The sequence below is a fragment of the Rhinopithecus roxellana genome, chromosome 12 (assembly GCF_007565055.1).
Source record: "Rhinopithecus roxellana isolate Shanxi Qingling chromosome 12, ASM756505v1, whole genome shotgun sequence".
NCBI lineage: Eukaryota > Metazoa > Chordata > Mammalia > Primates > Cercopithecidae > Rhinopithecus > Rhinopithecus roxellana.
In genome coordinates, this window is record NC_044560.1 from 105,470,516 (window position 1) to 105,490,094 (window position 19,579).

General features: G+C 50.0%; 1 protein-coding gene across 2 annotated transcripts in view; it reads right to left on the minus strand.

Annotated features, from left to right (window-relative positions):
• OPA3 (outer mitochondrial membrane lipid metabolism regulator OPA3) overlaps positions 1-14,726 on the minus strand; it is a 57,425-nt gene extending 42,699 nt beyond the window's left edge. The window contains exon 1 of one of the 2 annotated variants that reach the window (XM_010377472.2): positions 14,491-14,726. In XM_010377472.2, coding sequence (XP_010375774.1) covers positions 14,491-14,632 — 142 coding nt within the window. In that variant the 5' untranslated portion in view covers positions 14,633-14,726. The remainder of the gene's footprint in view (positions 1-14,490) is intronic. The other variant, XM_010377473.1, reaches the window with a different exon arrangement.
• Positions 14,727-19,579: the final 4,853 nt, after the last annotated feature.

The following is a 19,579-nucleotide window of genomic DNA, read 5'->3' on the forward strand; positions in this document are numbered from 1 at the left end:
GGACCTTTCAAAGAGGCCCCAAGTCCACATGAGGGACAGTCAGTGGCTACAAATTCTCAGAGGAGAATGTATCAGTCTCTACCTAGGGCAAAGGCTTGTGTGCCTTAAGAAGGAGGTTTTTTTCTAGTTTACCAGGTACCTTGGCAGAGACCTGGCTGTCTCCTGGCCAGTTCCCCCACAGCATAGTCCCCATCCCCCAGGCCAAGTGATATGGTGTGGCTATGTCCCCCACCCAAATCTCATCTTATATTCACACAAAAAATTACATTCATACAAAAAATTACATTCATACAAAAAATTAGCCGGGCATGGTGGTGCATGCCTGTAATCTCAGCTACTTGGGAGGCTGAGACAGGAGAATCACTAGAACCCAGGAGGCAGAGGTTGCGGTGAGCTGAGATCATGCCATTGCACTCCAGCCTGGGCAATAAGAGTGAAACTCTGTCTCAAAAAATAAATAAATAAAATAAATAAATAAAAAGTAAATAAACATGTACAGAGTATTTGAGGGCCAGGCACAGTTCTATGTTTTATGGATATGAACATCCACATAACAACCCAATTACAAGCATAAAACTGAGGCCCAGAGAGGTTAAATAACTCTCCCTGGGGTCACACAAAAAGTGGTAGAGCAGGGATGGATAAGCCGGCAGCCTGGTTCAAGGCCAGGCTGTAAAGAGTAAACAGTAAACACTGTTTACTGAATGGTGCTAAGGGAACATCAGACCTATGAGGTTAAGTGCTATATGGTACAGAAAGTCAGAGTGACTCATGCAGGACACACACCACGTCAACAGCGGGGCAAGGATGTGAGTGCACCAAGTCTTTATCCAGAAGCAGAGGTTTTGGTACTTAGGCAGTAATGACAAGAAGGGATTCCGGCTGGGCGCGGTGACTCACACCTGTAATCCCAGCACTTTGGGAGGCCACAGCGGGCGGATCACTTGAGGTCAGGAGTTGGAGACCAGCCTGACCAACATGGTGAAATCACATCTCTACTAAAAATACAAAAATTAGCTGGGCGTGGTGGCGGGCACCTGTAATCCCAGCTACTCAGGAGGGCAAAAGCCTGAGCAACAAAGTTAGACTCCGTCTCAAAAAAAAAAAAGGATTCCATGTATACCCCATCCTGTAGTAGTAACCAGATGGGCATGTCCCAGGCCTGGGCTCGCCTATCCACTATGCTGTTGCATCCTCACAAGAATCCTGGAAGATAAGTTCTATTATTATCCCATTTGATAAATATGGAAATGGAGGCTCATAGAGGTCAAGCTGCCTGCTCAAAGTCACACGGCTAATAAGAGGCAGTGCCAAGATCCGAAGCCGAGAGTGCCTACTCTGTGGCAGACTGCCACCGGGGACCCCTTCGTATCATACCCTGTGCAGCCCTTTCCCACACTCACTGTTGTCTGTGCCTAGGGCTGCTTTGACCAATAGAGTGTGGTGGAAATGACGCTGGAAGGTTCCAGGCCTTGCCCTTAAATAACCTGCAGCTTCTGCTTCTTCCTGCATGAAAATCTGGCTATTGGGGAGTCCTGAGCAGCCGTGGAGATATTCAGCTACTTGGGAGGCTGTAGCTGCAGGAGAGACCACATGGAGAAGAGAGGCCCAGAGACTATGCTGAGAGGGAACCAACTGCCCAGTGCCAATTCCAGATGACTCCAGCCCAGCCACCTCCGCCTGTACCTGGATAAGAGCCCGCCAAGCAGCAACCGGCAAAAGAACTGTCCGGCTGAGCCCAGGCAAGCCACAAAGGTAACAGAAACTAAGAGTGACTGGGTTTTTTGTTTGTCTTTTTGAGACAAGGTCTTGCTCTGTTGCCCAGGCTGGAGTGCTATGGCACGATCTTGGCTCACTGCAATCTCCACCTCTCTCGGGTTCAAGCGATTCTCCTACCTCAGCCTCCTGAGAAGCCGGGACCAAAGGCATCCGCTACATTTTTATATTTTTAATAGAGAAGGGGTTTTGCCATGTTGCCCAGGCTGATCTTGAATTCCTGGCCTGAAGTGATCCACCCATCTCAACCTCCCAAAGTGCTGAGATTACAGGCATGAGCCATTGCACCTAGCTAAGAGTTACTATGTTAAGCCACCAAGCTTTGGATCAGATGGTTATGAAGAAAAAGAAAACTGAAACCAAGTCCATGGGCTAAATTCATAAGAATGGCCACAGAGCTGAGCACTTCTGGAAAAATGACCTCAGCAACCTGAACGAATGATTGTGGTGTATCCGTTTCCCACGGCCACTATAACAAGCTACCACAAATGCAGTGGCTTAAAACAACACAAATTTATTATTATTATTTGAGACAGGGTCTTGCTCTATCACCCAGGCTGGAGTGCAGTGGTGCGGTCACAGCTCACTGCAGCCTCATTCTCCTGGGCTCAAGCAATCCTGCCCCAGCTTCCTGAGTGGCTAAAACTATAGGCATGCATTACCATGCCCCACTAGTTTTTTTTTATTTTTAGTAGAGACAAGGTCTCGCTGTGTTGCCCAGGCTGGTCTTGAACCCCTGGGTTCAAGTGATCCTCCTGCCTCAGCCTTCTAAAATGCTGGGATAACAGGCGTGAGCCACCACACCTGTCCTAAATTTATTATTTTACAGTTCCAGAAGTCAGAAGTCTGAAATGGGGGCCAGGTGTGGTGGCTCACGCCTGTAATCCCTGCACCTTGGGAGGCCAAGGCGGGTGGATTACCTGAGGTCAGGAGTTCAAGACCAGCCTGGCCAATACGGTAAAACCCCCGTCTCTACTGAAAATACAAAAATTAGCTGGGCGTGGTGACATGCACCTGTAATCCCATCTACTCAGGAGGCTGAGGCAGGAGAATCGCTTGAACCCGGAATGCAGAGGTTGCAGGGAGCTGAGATGACACTACTGTACTCCAGCCTGGGTGACCGTGTGAGACCCTGTCTCAAAAACAAAAAACAAAAAAACCAAGCATGGTGGCTCATGCCTGTAATCCCAGCACTTTGGGAGGCCAAGGCGGGTGGATCACCTGAGGTCAGGAGTTCAAGACCAGCCTAGCCAACATGGTGAAACCCTATCTCTACTAAAAATACAAAAAATTAACCAGGTGTGGTAGCGGGTGCCTGTAATCCCAGCTACTCAGGGGACTGAGGCAGGAGAATCGCTTGAACCCAGGAGGCAGAAGTTGCAGTGAGTTGAGATCGTGCCACTGCACTGCAGCCTGGGCAACAAGAGTGAAACTCCATCTCAAAAAAAAAAAGAAAGTCCAAAATGGCTTTCACTAGGCTAATCTCAAGGTGTCCACAGGGCTATGTTCCTTTCTGGAGTCTCCAGTGGAGAATCCATCTCCTTGGCTTGGCTTTTCCAGCTTCCAGAGGCTGCCCACATTCCTTGGCTCATGCCTTCCTTCCTCCATCTTCAAGGCCAGCAAGGCAACATCCCTCAAATCATTCCCTCTCTTGCCTCCCTCTTTCCCTTATAAAGACCCCTGTGATCATGCTGACCCCACCTGCGTAATTCAGGATCATCTCCGCATCCCCAAATCCTTAATTTGATCACATCTGCAAAGTCACCTTTGCTGTGCATGGTAACATACTCAGCAGGTTCTGGGGATTAGGATGTGGACATCTTTGGGGGACCAGTCACTCTACTGCCTACTGTGTGTGATAAACCAGGAAAAGGACCAGTGCACTCCAAAGGAATAAACAGAGATGAGCTGGAATTTTCCCACTGCCCAAAGACATCTCACAGCCTCCCTGGGTGCACCAAAAGTGAACTTTGCAGGCGTGGCCTCAACCTGCCTAGCATCACCAACCTCCTTTACTTTTGGGTTAAAATAATGTAAACAAAGGAATTCTGTGTTTAAAAAGATCTCTGGGCCGGGCGCGGTGGCTCAAGCCTGTCATCCCAGCACTTTGGGAGGCCGAGACAGGCGGATCACGAGGTCAGGAGATCGAGACCATCCTGGCTAACATGGTGAAACGCCGTCTCTACTAAAAAATACAAAAAACTAGCCGGGCGAGGTGGCGGGCGCCTGTAGTTCCAGCTACTTGGGAGGCTGAGGCAGGAGACTGGCGGAAACCCAGGAGGCGGAGCTTGCAGTGAGCTGAAATGCGGCCACTGCACTCCAGCCTGGGCGACAGAGCGAGACTCCGTCTCAAAAAAAAAAAAAAAAAAAAAAAGATCTCTGCCTCCCCAGCAGGGTGCATCATCGATGATTTATGCTTCTAGCATGTACTATTCTTTCCTCAGGCAGCCACAGCTACTGCTGCAGCCTCTCCTGTGAGACAGCTGGGCCCAGCCCGCTGAGTCAAAAGTATCTCAGCCAAGGTACAGATACTGGATTTATTGGTCAGCTCGGGACGCCTGACCTGAGAGAACGCAGGGCCACCAGTGTACCCTGGGAAATTCCAATTGCCATGGCTGGGGGCCAGAGCAAAGGGCAATTAGCAGTGTGAAGACACTAATGATGTAATTAAAATGTGTAAATGTAAGAAGCCAGTACATCGCAATATCCGGTAGCATCTCCAACTCGACCTGTCCCTAACTGAGCTCCAGGTCTTTCTGTCCAACCTGCCCCTTCTCCAGTCGGCCGTCTCACACCCAATCCATGGGAAATCCTGCCGGCTCTACCTTGTAAACAAATCTACTGGTTTATTCATCACGAAGAGGAAAAGGAAAGGTTCTCCACATGGTTACACCTTAACCAAGCGATCCAAATTACCATCACAAATGACGGAACAAACAGACCTCAGGAGCCCCCTGAAGGGATGGCCTTAAGAGGCACCTCGAGTCTGTGGTGCTCCCGCCAAACATGTTCAACATGAATCCAATCAGGGGAAGCAATCAGGAGACTCCAGACAGCGGGACACACTATCAATCAGAGGACTGGCTCCGATGCCAGTGTCATAAAAAACAAGGGTAGGGATCCTATTCTACAGCAGGGTCAGCAAACTCTTCCTGTAAAGGGGCAGAGAGTAAATATTTTAGATTTGAGGCCGGGTGCGGTGGCTCACGCCTGTAATCCTGAAACCTCTCTTTGCAAAATGATGACTGACACAGTGAAAGAGATCTAACTTGACTGACTTCATCTTGCTTCCAACCTCTAAGCTGCCCTTGTACATTCCTGAGCAAAGGCTGAACTAACTTTGGGAGAAACTTATCGTTTATAGTTTAAACAAACATAGTGCCTGGCGCAGTGGCTCACATCTGTAATCCCAGCACTTTGGGAGGCCGAGGCAGGTGGATCATGAGGTCAGGGGTTCGAGACCAGCCTGACCAACATGGTGAAACCCCGTCTCTACTAAAAATACAAAAATTAGCTGGGCATGGTGGTGGGTGCCTGTAATCCCAGCTACTCAGGAGGCTGAGGCAGGAGAATTGCTTGAACCCGGGAGGTGGAGGTTGCAGTGAGCCAAGACAGCACCACTGCACTCCAGTCTGGGCAACAGAGCAAGACTCCATCTCAAAAAAAAATAAAAAAATAAAACAAACAAACATGGTAACAGCCCTTTTCCAAAGCAGACCTCCTTCTTGCCTGGCGACTAGATTGCCTTTGGAGGACTAACATCAGTCACAAGATTAGAAATTATGGTTTAGGAGTCACGCAGCTGGAGGCTACAAGATTCTGACCCTCCCTAAACTGCTCCTAAGATCACTGCTTGAGGCCGGGCACGGTGGCTCAAGCCTGTAATCCCAGCACTTCGGGAGGCCGAGACGGGCAGATCACGAGGTCAGGAGATCGAGACCATCCTTGCTAACACGGTGAAACCCCATCTCTACTAAAAAATACAAAAAACCAGCCGGGGTAGTCCCAGCTACTGGGGACACTGAGGCAGGAGTATGGCCTAAACCCGGGAGGCGGAGCTTGCAGTGAGCTGAGATCCGGCCACTGCATTCCAGCCTGGGTGACAGAGAGAAACTCCGTCTCAAAAAAAAAAAAAAAAAAAAAAAAAAAAAAAAAAAAAAGATCAGTGCTTGAGATATTCTGCAGACCCTGCACTTGATGGATCAGATGGCCCCACCCAGATCAATAAATTGGCTCATCTGATCTTATGCCCCCCTCCCCAACCTCCACCACCCAGGAACTGACTGAGCACAAGACGACTGCTGACTCCCTATGACCTCATCTCTGACCAATCAGCACTCCTGGCTCACTGGCTTCCCCTCACCCACCAAATTATGCTTAAAAACTCTGCTCCCCCAGCCAGGCGTGGTGGCTCATGCCTGTAATCCCACCATTTTGAGAGGCCGAGGCGGGTGGATCTCCTGCAGTTGGGAGTTAGAGACCAGCCTGACCAACATGGAGAAACCCCGTCTCTACTTAAAATACAAAATAGCCAGGCATGGTGGCGCATGCCTGTAATCCTAGCTACTCGGGAGGCCGAGGCAGGAGAATCACTTGAACCCAGGAGGCCGATGTTGTAGTGAGCCGAGATCGCACCATTGCACTCCAGCCTGGGTGACAGAGTGAGACTCCGTGTTAAAAACAACAACAATAAGAAAAAACCTCTGCTCCCTGAATGGAGACTGATTTCAGTAATAATAAAACTCCGGTCTCCCACACAACCGGCTCTGCGTGAATTATTCTCTCTGTTGCAGTTCCCCTGTCTTAATGAATAGGGTCTGTCTAGGCAGCAGGCAAGGTGAACCCCTTGGGTGGTTACAATCTCAGCACTTTGGGGGACCAAGGTGGGCGGATCACTTGAGGTCAGGAATTCGAGACCATCCCGGCCAACATGGTGAAACCCCATCTCTACTAAAAATACAAAAATTAGCTGGGAGTGGTGATGGGCACCTGTAGTCCCACCTACTCCGGAGGCTGAGGCAGGAGAATCACTTGGGAGATGTAGGTTGCAGTGAGCCGAGATCCCGAGATTGCGACACTGCACTCTAGCCTGGGAGATGGAACGTGACTCTGTCTCAAGAATAAATAAATAAATAATAGTTTAGATTTTGCAGGCCATACAAACTCCATTCTGCAGCCAAAGACAATACATAAACAAATGGGCGCAGCTGTGATACCATAAAACTTTATTTACAAAGTCAGGCAGTGGGCCGGATTGCCAAACACGGAAAGATATTAAAGGAAGATTAAAGGAAATTAAAAAGGCAAGATATTAAATGCAGTACATGATCCCTGGGCAGACCCTAGATGTAAAATAATAATAAACAGCTAAAAAGGACATTTTGGGGTACAACTGAAGAGCCATATATTAAATAATATTATTATCAATATGATTATCAGTGTTAAATTAATCAGGTGTGATACTGGTACTGTGTTATACAGGGCAATGTCTTTGTTCTTAGGAGATACAGGTTGAAATATTTAGGATTGAAATGTCACGTCCACAATTCATTTTCAAATAGTTAAAAAATATCACGTGTGGCCGGGCACGGCGGCTCATGCCTGTAATCCCAGCACTCTGGGAGGCCGAAGCAGGAGGATCACAAGGTCAGGAGACCGAGATCATCCTGGTTAACACAGTGAAACTCCGTCTCTACTCAAAATACAAAAAAATTAGCCGGGCAGGGCGGCGTGCACCTGTAGTCCCAGCTGCTGGGGAGGCTGAGGCAGGAGAATGGCATGAACACGGGAGGCGGAGCTTGCAGTGAGCCGAGCTCACACCACTGCACTCCAGTCTGGGTGACAGAGCAAGACTCCGTCTCAAAAAAAAAATCGTGTGTATATATACACATAGATATACACAGATGAGAGCAAAAACAAAGCAAACTTGTTTAAAGTTAATATATGATGAATTAGATGGTAAAGGATAAATAGATGATTATATTATTTTTTCAACTTTTCTGAGGGCTTGAAAATATGAAGAAATTGGTTGGGTAAGAAATATCTCCGGGCCGGGTGCCGTGGCTCACGCCTGTAACCCCAGAACTTTGGGAGGCCGAGGTGGGCAGATCACAAGGTTAGGAATTTAAGACCAGTCTGGCCAACATGGTGAAACCCCGTCTACTAAAAATAGAAAAATTAGCTGGGCATGGTGATGGGTGCCTGTAATCGCAGCTGCTTGGGAGGTTGAGGCAGGATAATAGTTTGAACCCAGGAGGGGGAGGTTGCAGTGAGCAAAGATTGGATCACTGCACTCCAGCCTGGGCAACAGAGCAAGACTCCGTCTCAAAAAATAAACAAAAATCTCCAGAACCTGACCCCTGTCACTCATTTCCTCTCTGAACTATAATAGTCACCTCCTCCTTCACCCTAGGATTACCGAAAGGATCCTATTAAAATAGAACTGTGAGGCCGGGCTCACACCTATAATCCCAGCACTTTGGGAGGCGGAGGCAGGCAGATCATTAGGTCAGGAGTTCAAGACCAGCCTGGCCAACATGGTGAAACCTCGTTTTTACTAAAAATACAAAACTTAGTCGAGCGTGGTGGAGGCGCCTGTAATCCCAGCTAACTGGGAGGCTGAGGCAGAGAACTGCTTGAACCCGGGAGGCAGAGTTGCAGTGAGCAGAGATCACACCACTGCACTCCAGCCTGGGTGACAGAGTGAGACTCTGTCTCAAAAATAAATAAATAAATGGATAGAACTGTGGGCTGGGCATGCGACAGCTCACACCTGTAATCCCAGCACTTTGGGAGGCCGAGGCTGGTGGATCACTTGAGACTAGGAGTTTGAGACCAGCCCAGCTGACATGGCAAAACCCAGCCTCTACTAAAAATACAAAAATTAGCCAGGCACTGTAGCAAGCGCCTGTAATCCCAGCTACTCGAGAGGCTGAGGCAGGAGAATCGCTTGAACCTGGGAGACAGACGTTGCAGTGAGCTGAGATCGCACCATTGCACTCCAGCCTGGGTGTCGGAGTGAGACTCTGTCTCAAAAGTAAATAAATAAATAAATAAATAATAAAATAAAATAGAACTCTGATCTTGTCCCTCATCTGCACAGAACCCTCCAGTGAGTCCTGTTCCACTCAGAGTAAAGCCAAGGCATTTGCAGTGACCCACAGGCTCCATACAAACCGTCCCCCTTTCCCGTCATCAGTTTCCTCTGTACTGTGTGCCAGGCACGCTCATGCCTGAGGTCCTGTGTGCATGCGGGATCCTCTGGGCTGGAACGCCTCTTCCCCCAGATACCAACGCTGCTTGTTCCCTCCCTCCTTTGCATATTTTCAGTGAGTTCTCCCTGATAATCCTATCTACACTTATAGCCTTCCTTTAAATACTCCTTGTTCTATAACCCTGATTTTTTCTCCTAGAGTAACTATTGCTAATATATTTCATATTTTAACTTCTTTTTTTTTTCGAGATGGAGTCTCACTCTGTCACCCAGGCTGGAGTGCAGTGGTGCAATCTCGGCTCACTGCAAACTCTGCCTCTTGGGTTCAAGCGATTCTCCTGCCTAAGCCTCCCGAGTAGCTGGGATTACAGGTGCCCGCCACCATGCCTGGCTAAGTTTTGTAGTTTTAGTAGAGATGGGGTTTCGCCATGTTGCCTAGGCTGGTCTCAAACTCCTGACCTCAAGTGATCCGCCCTCCTCAGCCTCCCAAAGTGCTGGGATCACAGGCGTGAACCACTGGACCCAGCCAACTATTTATTTCATTTACTGTCTGGCTTCCTCCACAAGAATGTAAGGTACCTGAGGGCAAGATGTTTTGCTTTTTCCTGCCTGTTGTATCTATAATATCTACATGACAGCTATGACCCTATGCCAGGCACTGACTTAACATTTTATATCCATTTACTTAATCCTCACAACAACACAATAAATATTATTTACAGCATAATGCATATATAGTATATACACAAAATGAGAATATTAATAGCATCTACCTCATCATAATTGGTGAGGACCCAATGGTAGAGGCTGGGAGGTGCTCAAGACAAGCCTTGGCACCAAATACGAGCCCAGTTAATGTGACTATTACATAACACCCACTGTACAGAAGTGGAAATTGAAGCTAAGAGGGGCTAAAGGACGTACCCAAAGTCACCAGACTGGGTAGGGATTCAAACCTATGTCAGTCTGACTCCAGAAGCCATTTTCTTTCTATTTTTTTTGAGATGGAGTCTCGCTCTGTCGCCCAGGCTGGAGTGCAGTGGTGCGATCTCGGCTCACTGCAACCTCCGCCTCCTGTGTTCAAGTGATTCTTCTGCCTCAGCCTCCTGAGTAGCTGGGATTACAGGCGCACGCCACCATGCCTGGCTAATTTTTGTATTTTTAGTAGAGAAGGGGTTTCACCATGTTGGTCAGTCAGGTCTCTAACTCCTGACATTGTGATCCGCCCGCCTTGGCCTCCCAAAGTGCTGGGATTACAGGAATGCCTGGACTTTTTTTTTTTGAGACAGAGTTTTACTCTTGTTGCCCAGGCTGGAGTGCAGTGGCACGATCTCGGCTCACTGCACTGCCCGCCTCCCAGGTGCAAGCGATTCTCCTGCCTCAGGCTCCCGAGTGGGATTACAGATATGCGCCACCACGCCTGGCAAATTTTGTATTTTTAGCAGAGATGGGGTTTCTCCACATTGGTCAGGCTGGTCTCTAACTCCTGACCTCAGGTGACCCACCCACCTAGGCCTCCCAAAGTGCTGGGATTATAGGTGGGAGGCACCGCGCCTCGCCCAGAAGTCTTTTTATTTATTTATTTATTTATTTATTTATTTATTTATTTATTGAGACAGAGTCTCGCTCTGTTGCCCAGGCTGGAGTGCAGTGGCCGGATCTCAGCTCACTGCAACCTCTGCCTCCCGGAATCAAGCAATTCTCCTGCCTCAGTCTCCCAAGTAGCTGGGACTACAGGTGTGTGCCACCACGCCTGCCTAATTTTGTATTTTTAGTAGAGATGGGGTTTCACCATGTTGGCCAGGCTGGTCTTGAACTCCTGATCTCATGATCCACCCACCTCCGCCTTCCAAAGTGCTGGGATTACAGGTGTGAGCCACTGCGCTCGGCTCCAGAAACCATTTTCTTTCTTTCTTTTCTCTCTCTCTTCCTCTCTCTCTCCCTCTCTCTCTCTCTCTTTCTTTCTTTCTTTATTTTTTGAGACGGAGTCTTGCCCTGTCGCCCAGGCTGGAGTGCAGTGGCCGGATCTCAGCTCACTGCAAGCTCCGCCTCCCAGGTTCACGCCATTCTCCTGCCTCAGCCTCCCGAGTAGCTGGGACTACAGGCACCCGCCACCACGCCAGTTTTTTGTATTTTTTAGTAGAGACGGGGTTTCACCGTGTTCGCCAGGATGGTCTCGATCTCCTGACCTCGTGATCCGCCCGTCTCGGCCTCCCAAAGTGCTGGGATTACAGGCTTGAGCCACCGCGCCCGGCCTCCAGAAACCATTTTCTAAACCACAATGCTAAGAATGTCACAGTGTTTGGAAGACAGACAGAGACAGGAAACAAACTGGGTCTAGGAATTCAGTGTCCAAAGTCCTGCCTCTGGCACAAATCTCTGCGTATGACCTGAGCAATTAACTTCTGCCCTCAAGGCCTCCATTTTCCCTTCTATAAACCAGAGGAAGTCATTTCTCTTTCTGGACATGGGGACAAAACAGTTGTGGGGGTCAAATGAGATGGCTAACAGGAAAGCACTGTGGTAACCGTGAAATCTAATACTTTCCCATTCTAAGAGCTGCAGACCCAACAATGACCCCACCAAACACTGAAGAACCAAGAATTCTGGGCCCTGGAAAGCAAACTTTAAGCATCCAAACTTACAGAGGGGAAAAAAGGTGCACTCCCTTAACTATGTGGGCCTTGTATGTGCTCCTCTCTCTGCCCCAGTGCTTTCCTTGCTCCTTGTCCTGGTGTTGTCTTCACCCTTCAGGTCCCAGTTCAGATGTCTCCTCTGCCAGGAAGCCCTCCCTGAACCCCATGCCACATCAGGTGCCCAGCGGGCTCCCCCATCTCAGCTCTGCCCCCGCTGGACTAGGAATTCCTTGAGGGCACCAAGCAGGCTTGGTCCCTGCTGTTTCGCCAGCATTGCCAGCACAAGACCTGGCACAGGGCAGAAGCTCACAAAATACTAGCTAAAGGAAGTAATGAATGGATGGAGGGATGAATGGTGTGTAACCGCCCAAAGGGTTCACCTTGCCCGCTGCCTAGACAGAGCTGATTCATCAAGGCAGGAGAACTGCAAGACAAAGAGTAATTCACGAAGAGTTGGCTGTGCGGGAGGGTTTTTTGTTTGTTTGAGACAGAGTCTCACTCTGCTGCCCAGACTGGAGTGCAGTGGCACAATTTTGGCTCACTGCGACCTCTGCCTCCCAGGTTCAGCAATTCTCCTGCCTCAGCCTCCTGAGTAGATGAGATTACAGATGTGCGCCACCACACCAGCTAATTTTTGTATTTTTAGTAGAGATGGGGTTTCACCAGTTGGTCAGGCTGGTCTCGGACTCCTGACCTTGCGATCCGCCCACCTTAGCCTCCCAAAGTGCTGGAATTACAGGTGTGAGCCACTGCACCCAGTCAGGGGTTTTACTACTACTCAAATCAGTCTCCCTGAGCATTCGGAGAGTATATACATATATATTTTTTTCTTTAGATGGAGTTTCACTCTTTCGCCTTGGCTGGAGTGAAGCGACGTGATCTTGGCTAACTGCAACCTCCATCCCCGGGTTCAAGTGATTCTCATGCCCCAGCCTCCCAAGTAGCTGGGATTATGGGCACCTGCCACCATGCCCGCCTAACTTTTGTATTTTTAGTAGAGATGGGGTTTCACCATGTTGGCCAGGCTGGTCGCAAACTCCTGACCTCAGGTGATCCACCTGCATCAGCCTCCCAATGTGCTGGGATTACAGGCCTGAGCCCATGGGCCCAGCTGGAGCAGAGTTTCTAAGAATAACTTGGTGGGTGGGGGAAGCCAGTGAGCCAGGATATGGTCAGATATAAAATCATAGGGAGTCCCAGCAGTCTTCCAGCACTCAGTCAGTCCGTGTGTGGGGGCCACAAGATCAGATGGGCCAGTTTGTTGATCTGGGTAAGGCCAGCTGATCCATCAAGTGCAGGGTCTGCAGAATATCTCAAGCACTGATCTTAGGAGCAGTTTAGGGAGGGTCAGAATCTTGTAGCCTCCAACTGCATGACTCCTAAACCATAATTTCTAATCTTGTGGATAATGTTAGTCCTACAAAGGCAATCTAGTCCCCAGACAAGAAGGAGGTTTGCTTTGGGAAAGGGCTGTTACCATGTTTGTTTAAACTAGAAACTAGAAACTAAATCTCTCTCAAAGTGAGTTCAGCCTTCGCCCAGGAATGAACAAGGACAGCTTGGAGGTTAGAAGCAAGATGGAGCCAGTTAAGTTAAATCTCTTTCACTGTGTCAGTCATAATTTTGCAAAGGCGGTTTCAGTGGTTCTCCGACCCAGCCAATTATGCTAAATTCCCTTATGTTATGTCCCACGTAGCACACAGATCACCTTTCTAAAGTAGTTTATATTTTGGGTGTTTACTATGCCCTTTATTTCTATTTATTTATTATTTTTTGAGACAGTCTTGCTGTGTCGCCCAGGCTGGAACGCAATGGCATAATCGAGGCTCACTGCAGCCGCCACCTACCGGGTTCAAGCGATTCTCCTGCTTCAGCCTCCCAAGTAGCTGGAACTACAGGCGTGCGCTACCACACCCAGCTAATTTTAGTATATTTTGTACATACAGGATTTCACTATGTTAGCCAGGCTGGTCTCGAACTCCTGGTCTCATGTGATCCGCCCGCCTCGGCCTCCCAAAGTGCTGGCATTACAGGTGTGAGCCACCGCGCCGGACCTTACTATGCCCTTTAGATCTGAGCTCAGGCGGCCCCCTCTAGGCAGCCCTGCTGGCCTCAGGTCCTTGGGCCAGGAGCTCCTCTGAGCTCCGGGGCTCCCACTTCCCCGACCACTCTGGGTTGACAGTGATGGATCAGGAGTGTATCTCCCAGTGCTGAGCAAAAAGGCCGCATAGTCTGTCTACCGAATGAAAGGACGGCGTATGAGCGCATTAATGAGTACACAGATGAATGTCCTCTCTGGTTCAAAGTCCTTTTCCAGATTCCCAGGCCATGCCTCCAGACTTCACCCCCGAACCATGCCCCTAATCCAGACTTATTGCCTACAGTAAAACTGAGGCACGTCGACGTCCTAAATGGAGGATATACAAGCACCTCCCAGATCAGGGGAAACTGAGGCACAGGGTGCAACTTTTGAAACGAAGTTGCTCAAGGACGGCCGGGCAAAGGACCCCGTCAGGTTTCTCCTCAGCCCCTCCCCTAGTTCCTCTACCCTGGAAAGCTTCGTCCAAATTTCTCCCATCCCTCACACTATTGGTTTAACAGGGCATCAGTCTCCAAGCGCTCTCTTCCGCTATTGGCTGGCATTTCCTACCCACGCGGCGGCGCCCTGACCCGCCCCTTACACCACGCCCCGCCCTCACTATTGGGCCACCCTCACGCCCCTCTATCAGGAACCCTCCCTATTGGCCACTGGACTTTGCCGGTTCGGGCTGTGATTGGTCGTAAACAGAAGTCCATCCCCTGAGCAACCACCTGAGAGGGGTTGGAGAAAGGAAAAAGGTTGGAGGGAATTCGGGTCAGACTCACGTTGAGCCGGCGGGAGGCAGATATAGGTCTTGAAGAACTCGCTTCGGCGGGCGGCCTCCTTAATGCGGTTGGCAAGCGGCTTGCTGACCTGCCGGATGCCCAAGTATAGCAGCTTCGCCATAGGGAACGCGCCCACCACCATCTTGGCGGTCTCACAGGGCACGCGCAACCCGGCTGACTGGGCGGGGCGCCTCAACCTCTTCACTCCTCCCCCGCCCTCTCGTGGCCATGCGTGCGTCAGTACGTATGTACGTACGCTCGGGGGGAAACTGCAGAGGCGCACCCTGACGTCACCCCGTCGACGCTGACGTACCGACGTCCTTTCGCTGAATATGCAAATATACACGGAAATGAGACGGGTCGGGGGGCGGTTCCGTTAACGGATGCTGGAAGGCGCGTGGATTCCCACGCCCGCCTTGGCCGACGTCACTGTGCTCCTTCGTGATGTCATGTAACGAGTTGGCGTCCCCACCCAAAGGAGGCTCTTAATTAGTCCTAATTAGTCCTATGAGCCCCAAATACATCGTCCTCTGCAAGCTAGGGCTCTCATTGGGTTTAAGAGGAAGCCACGTAGCCATACAGACCTTGGTTGGGATCCCAGCTCTGTCATTTCCTCGCTGTGAAATATTAGATGAGTAGCATAACCTCTCTGGACTTCAGTATTACCGTCTACCAAATGGGAATTCTAATAGCACTTGCCTCTTTGGGTTGTTGTGAGGCTTCTGCGCTAATCTTGAGTGTAAAACAGTAGACCATGGGAAGTGGTTAGAATGGTGCCAGTCATATAGTTAAGCACTCAGTAAATAGCCCGTCTTACTATACAGGTAATGATTGCATTATTATTCCTAACTCCAGCGTGAGGGTGCATTTCGCCCCCAGAAGCAGCGAATACAACCCTTTCCCAAGTAACTGACAAAGAAACTGAGGCCCACAGCGGGGCAGGGGGTGGCAGAAGATTCCTGCAGAGGTTGATAGCCTAGCATCTTGGCTAATAAAACCATACCCGTTCTCAAGCAACCCAACTTCCTTCATTAGGAGGTAGGGTCCCCAGGGAGCTAGTTCAGAAATAAGTTTAAGGACATGTCCCAGACTGTCCTTTCTTACCCAGCAGGGAGTAAAATCATATAAACAATGTCAGGAAGGGGTTGAGAGAAATTCCTGGATGATGGAGTGCTGGTGGGTAATTGAGAGATTCTGGGAGGCAGAGGGACAGAAGAAAAACAGAAACAGGACTGGCCGCCATGGCTCAAGCCTGTAATCTCTGCATTTTGGGAGGCTGAGGAGGGTGGATCACCTGAGGTCAGGAGTTTGAGACCACCCTGGCCAACACGGTGAAATCCCATCTCTACTAAAAAAAAAAAAAAAATTAGCCGGGCATGGTGGCAGGCACCTGTAATCCCAGGTACTCCGGAGGCTGAGGCAGGAGAATTGCTTGAACCTGGGAAGCGGAGGTTGCAGTGAGTGGAGATCATGCCACGGCACTCCAGTCTTGTTGGTGACAGAGTGAGACTCCATCTCAAAAAAAAAAAAAAGAAAAAAAAAAAGAAAGCAGGAACAGGGGAGTGGTGTGCAGGAGGAAACATACATGCAGGACACAGAATCAGGGGGCTCTGGACTTCCTTGGTATCCACTCTGACTCTCTCAGTTTCCTTTGTCAAGCTCCTGGCACTGAGGGACCTGCGTTTCCTCATCTGTAATGATGGTGCTGGTGTGTGTGAACCCTGATATTCTGAATTGCTAAGAATGCCACGATTCTGCCGGGCGCGGTGGCTCAAGCCTGTAATTCCAGCACTTTGGGAGGCCGAGACGGGCGGATCACGAGGTCAGGAGATCGAGACCATCCTGGCTAACACGGTGAAACCCCGTCTCTACTAAAAAATACAAAAAACTAGCCGGGCGAGGTGGCGGGCGCCTGTAGTCCCAGCTACTCGGAGGCTGAGGCAGGAGAATGGCATAAACCCGGGAGGCAGAGCTTGGAGTGAGTTGAGAACCGGCCACTGCACTCCAGCCCCGGGCGACAGAGCGAGACTCCGTCTCAAAAAAAAAAAAAAAAAAAAAAGAATGCCACGATTCCATAAAAACAACCTTTCCCGGGGTCCCTTCCAGACTGAAGGTATGCAGGAACTTGGGACTACTTAAGGTTCATCATTCACTTGGGACCAGCCCCCTTCCCATTTTACAGACTGGTCAAGTGAGGCCAGAGGATGAAAAGGATTTGCCCACAGTTCCAGAGGAAATCAGGGTGGAGCTAAAATGGGGATTTATTTATTTTATTTTATTTTTTGAGATGGAGTCTCGCTCTGCTGCCCAGGTTGGAGTGCAGTGGCATGATCTTGGCTCACTGCAAGCTCTTCCTCCCAGGTTCACACCATTCGCCTGCCTCAGCCTCCCGAATAGTTGGGACTACAGGTACCCGCCACCAAGCCCGGCTAATTTTTTGTATTTTTAGTAGAGATGGAGTTTCACCATGTTAGCCAGGATGGTCTCGACCTCCTGACCTCCTGATTCACCCTCCTCGGCCTCCCAGAGTGCTGGGATTACAAGCATGAGCCACCGCGCCTGGCCTTTTTTGTTTTCGTTTTTGAGATGGAGTCTGGCTCTGTTGCCCAGGCTAGAGTGAGGTAGCGGGATCTCAGCTCACTACAAGCTCCGCCTCCCGGGTTCAAGTGATTCTCCTGCCTCAGCCTCTGGAGTAGTTGGGATTATAGGTTCGCACCACCACGCCTGGCTAATTTTTGTGTTTTCAGTATAGATGGGATTTTAACATGTTGGACAGGCTAGTTTTGAACTCCTGATCTTACTCGATCCACCTGCCTCGGCCTCCCAAAGTGTTGGGATTACAGGCATGAGCCACCACGCCTGGCCTAGTGCTTAATTAATTTTATTGAATGAATGCAAATGAGCATTTGGAGGGAAGGAGTAGTGTGCAGGTTTTCATCTGATTCTTCAAAGAAACTGTGTTCAGTTTCTGGGGCAGGCCATGGTGGCTCGCACCTGTAATCCTAGCACTATGGGAAGCCAACGAAAGAGGACTGCTTGAAGCCAGGAGTTTGAGACCAGCCTGGAGAACATAACGAGACCCCATCTCTACAAAAATATATATATATTTTTTTTAATTAGCCGGGCATGGTGGTTTGCTTCTGTAGTCCCTGCTACTCAAGAGGCTGAGATGGAAGGATCGTTTCAGCCTGGGAGGTTGAAGCTGTGGTGAGCCATGAGCTCCACTGCACTCTAGCCTGGGCAACACAGCGAGACCCTGTCTCAAAAAAAAAAAATTAAAATTTCTGTCCCCAAGCCGGGTGCAGTGGCTCACGCCTGTAATCCCAGCACTTTGGGAGGCCGAGGCGGGTGGATCACCTGAGGTCGGGAGTTTGAGACCAGTCTGGCCAACATGGAGAAACCCGGTCTCTACCAAAAATACAAAATTAGCAGAGTGTGGTGGTACATGTCTGTAATCCCAGCTACTCGAGAGTCTGAGGCAGGAGAATTGCTTGAACCCGGGAGGCAGAGGTTGCGGTGGGCCGAGATTGTGCCATTGCACTCCAGCCTGGGGGACAAGAGCGAAACTCGGTCTCAAAATATATATATATATATTCTGGCCCCAACATCTCCATTCCAGTAGCTTTACTACGGCAGGGGGATAGGGTGGGAAGACTACTAGGCCTCCCAGATCCCAGGCCTCCCTCTCTTCTCTAGCCCTCCAGCACTCCAACACCAAAGCCTGGATTTCCCCCATCTCTGTGCTCCCTCCACCCCAGAAAAATCATTGAGTGCACTTTTTCCCCCTCTCTCTCCTCCTTCTTCCTTTCTCTGAGAATGGTTCCCAGGAAAGTCTTCTGTGAACCTCTGTGGAGGGAGGGGAGGGCACGGGAGGGGGGAGGGTAGGAGGGTTGTGGGTGGATCGTCACACCTCAGGAGTCTGTTTACACACCTGTGAGGAGGAAAGGGAGAGGAGACCTTCTCTGAAGGGCGAGGCCTGTTCAGAGCTGGGTGCTTCTTCCTGCCCTCCAGCCTAGTTACGGAACAGTGGCCATTCCTGGTGACCCCTGAGACCAGGGGAGGGAGGGCAGCCTTGGCCACCCTGGGGCGTGGGAATACAAGCAGAGATGGGGAGGGGAGAGGCAGCCCAAGTTGGCTCCAGCGCTGACTCACCAGCCATGCGACCTTGGACTGGTCGCCTGGCCTCTCTGGTGACCGCCCTAGACTAGGGCCTGGGATCCTTCCTGGAAGTTTTTTCTGCTCAGACCCCCTAGTCACCCTTTTCCTGGAATGGGAGAGGTAGTTGTGTTTCATAATCCCGCTGGCCCCTGTGCTTCTTCCATTAGAGGAATCCTTCAAAATAAATCCAAGGCTGGGCATGGTGGCTGAAGCCTGTAATCTCAGCACTTTGAGAGGCTGAGGTAGGAGGATCACTTGAGGCCAGGATTTCAAGACCAGCTTGGCCAACATGGCAAAACCCCGTCTCTACTAAAAATACAAAAATTAGCCAGGCGTGGTGGTGCGCACCTGTAATCCCACCTACTCAGGAAGCTGAGGCACAAGAGTTGCCTGATCCCAGGAGGCGGAGGTTGCAGTGAGCCGAGATCCTGACACTGCACTCCAGCCTGGGTGACAGAGTGAGATTCTGTCTCAAAAAAAATAAACGAACAAAAATAAAACTCCAAAAGCTGATCACTGCTCCTTGTTAAATCCACCTGGCCCAACTGACAGCACATCCCTCTTGGACTCCTGCAGTCACCTCCTCACTGAACTCCCGGCTTCTCTCCTTGTCTCCCATATTCCTTTTTCATTTTGAGACAGGGTTTTGCTCTGTCGCCCAGGCTGGAGTGCAGTGGTGCAATCACTGCTCATCGCAGCCTCCACCTCCTGACTCAAGTGATCCTCCCATCTCAGCCTCCCAAGTAGCTGGGACTGTAGACGCACACCACCATGCCTGGCTAATTTTTAAATTTTTTGTAGAAACTGGGTCTCCCTATGTTGCCCAGGCTGGTCCCAAACTCCTGGCCTCAAGCAATCCTCCTGCCTCAGCCTCCCAAAGTGCTGGGATTACAAGCTTGAGCCACCATGTCCAGCCAACCTCCCATAGTCT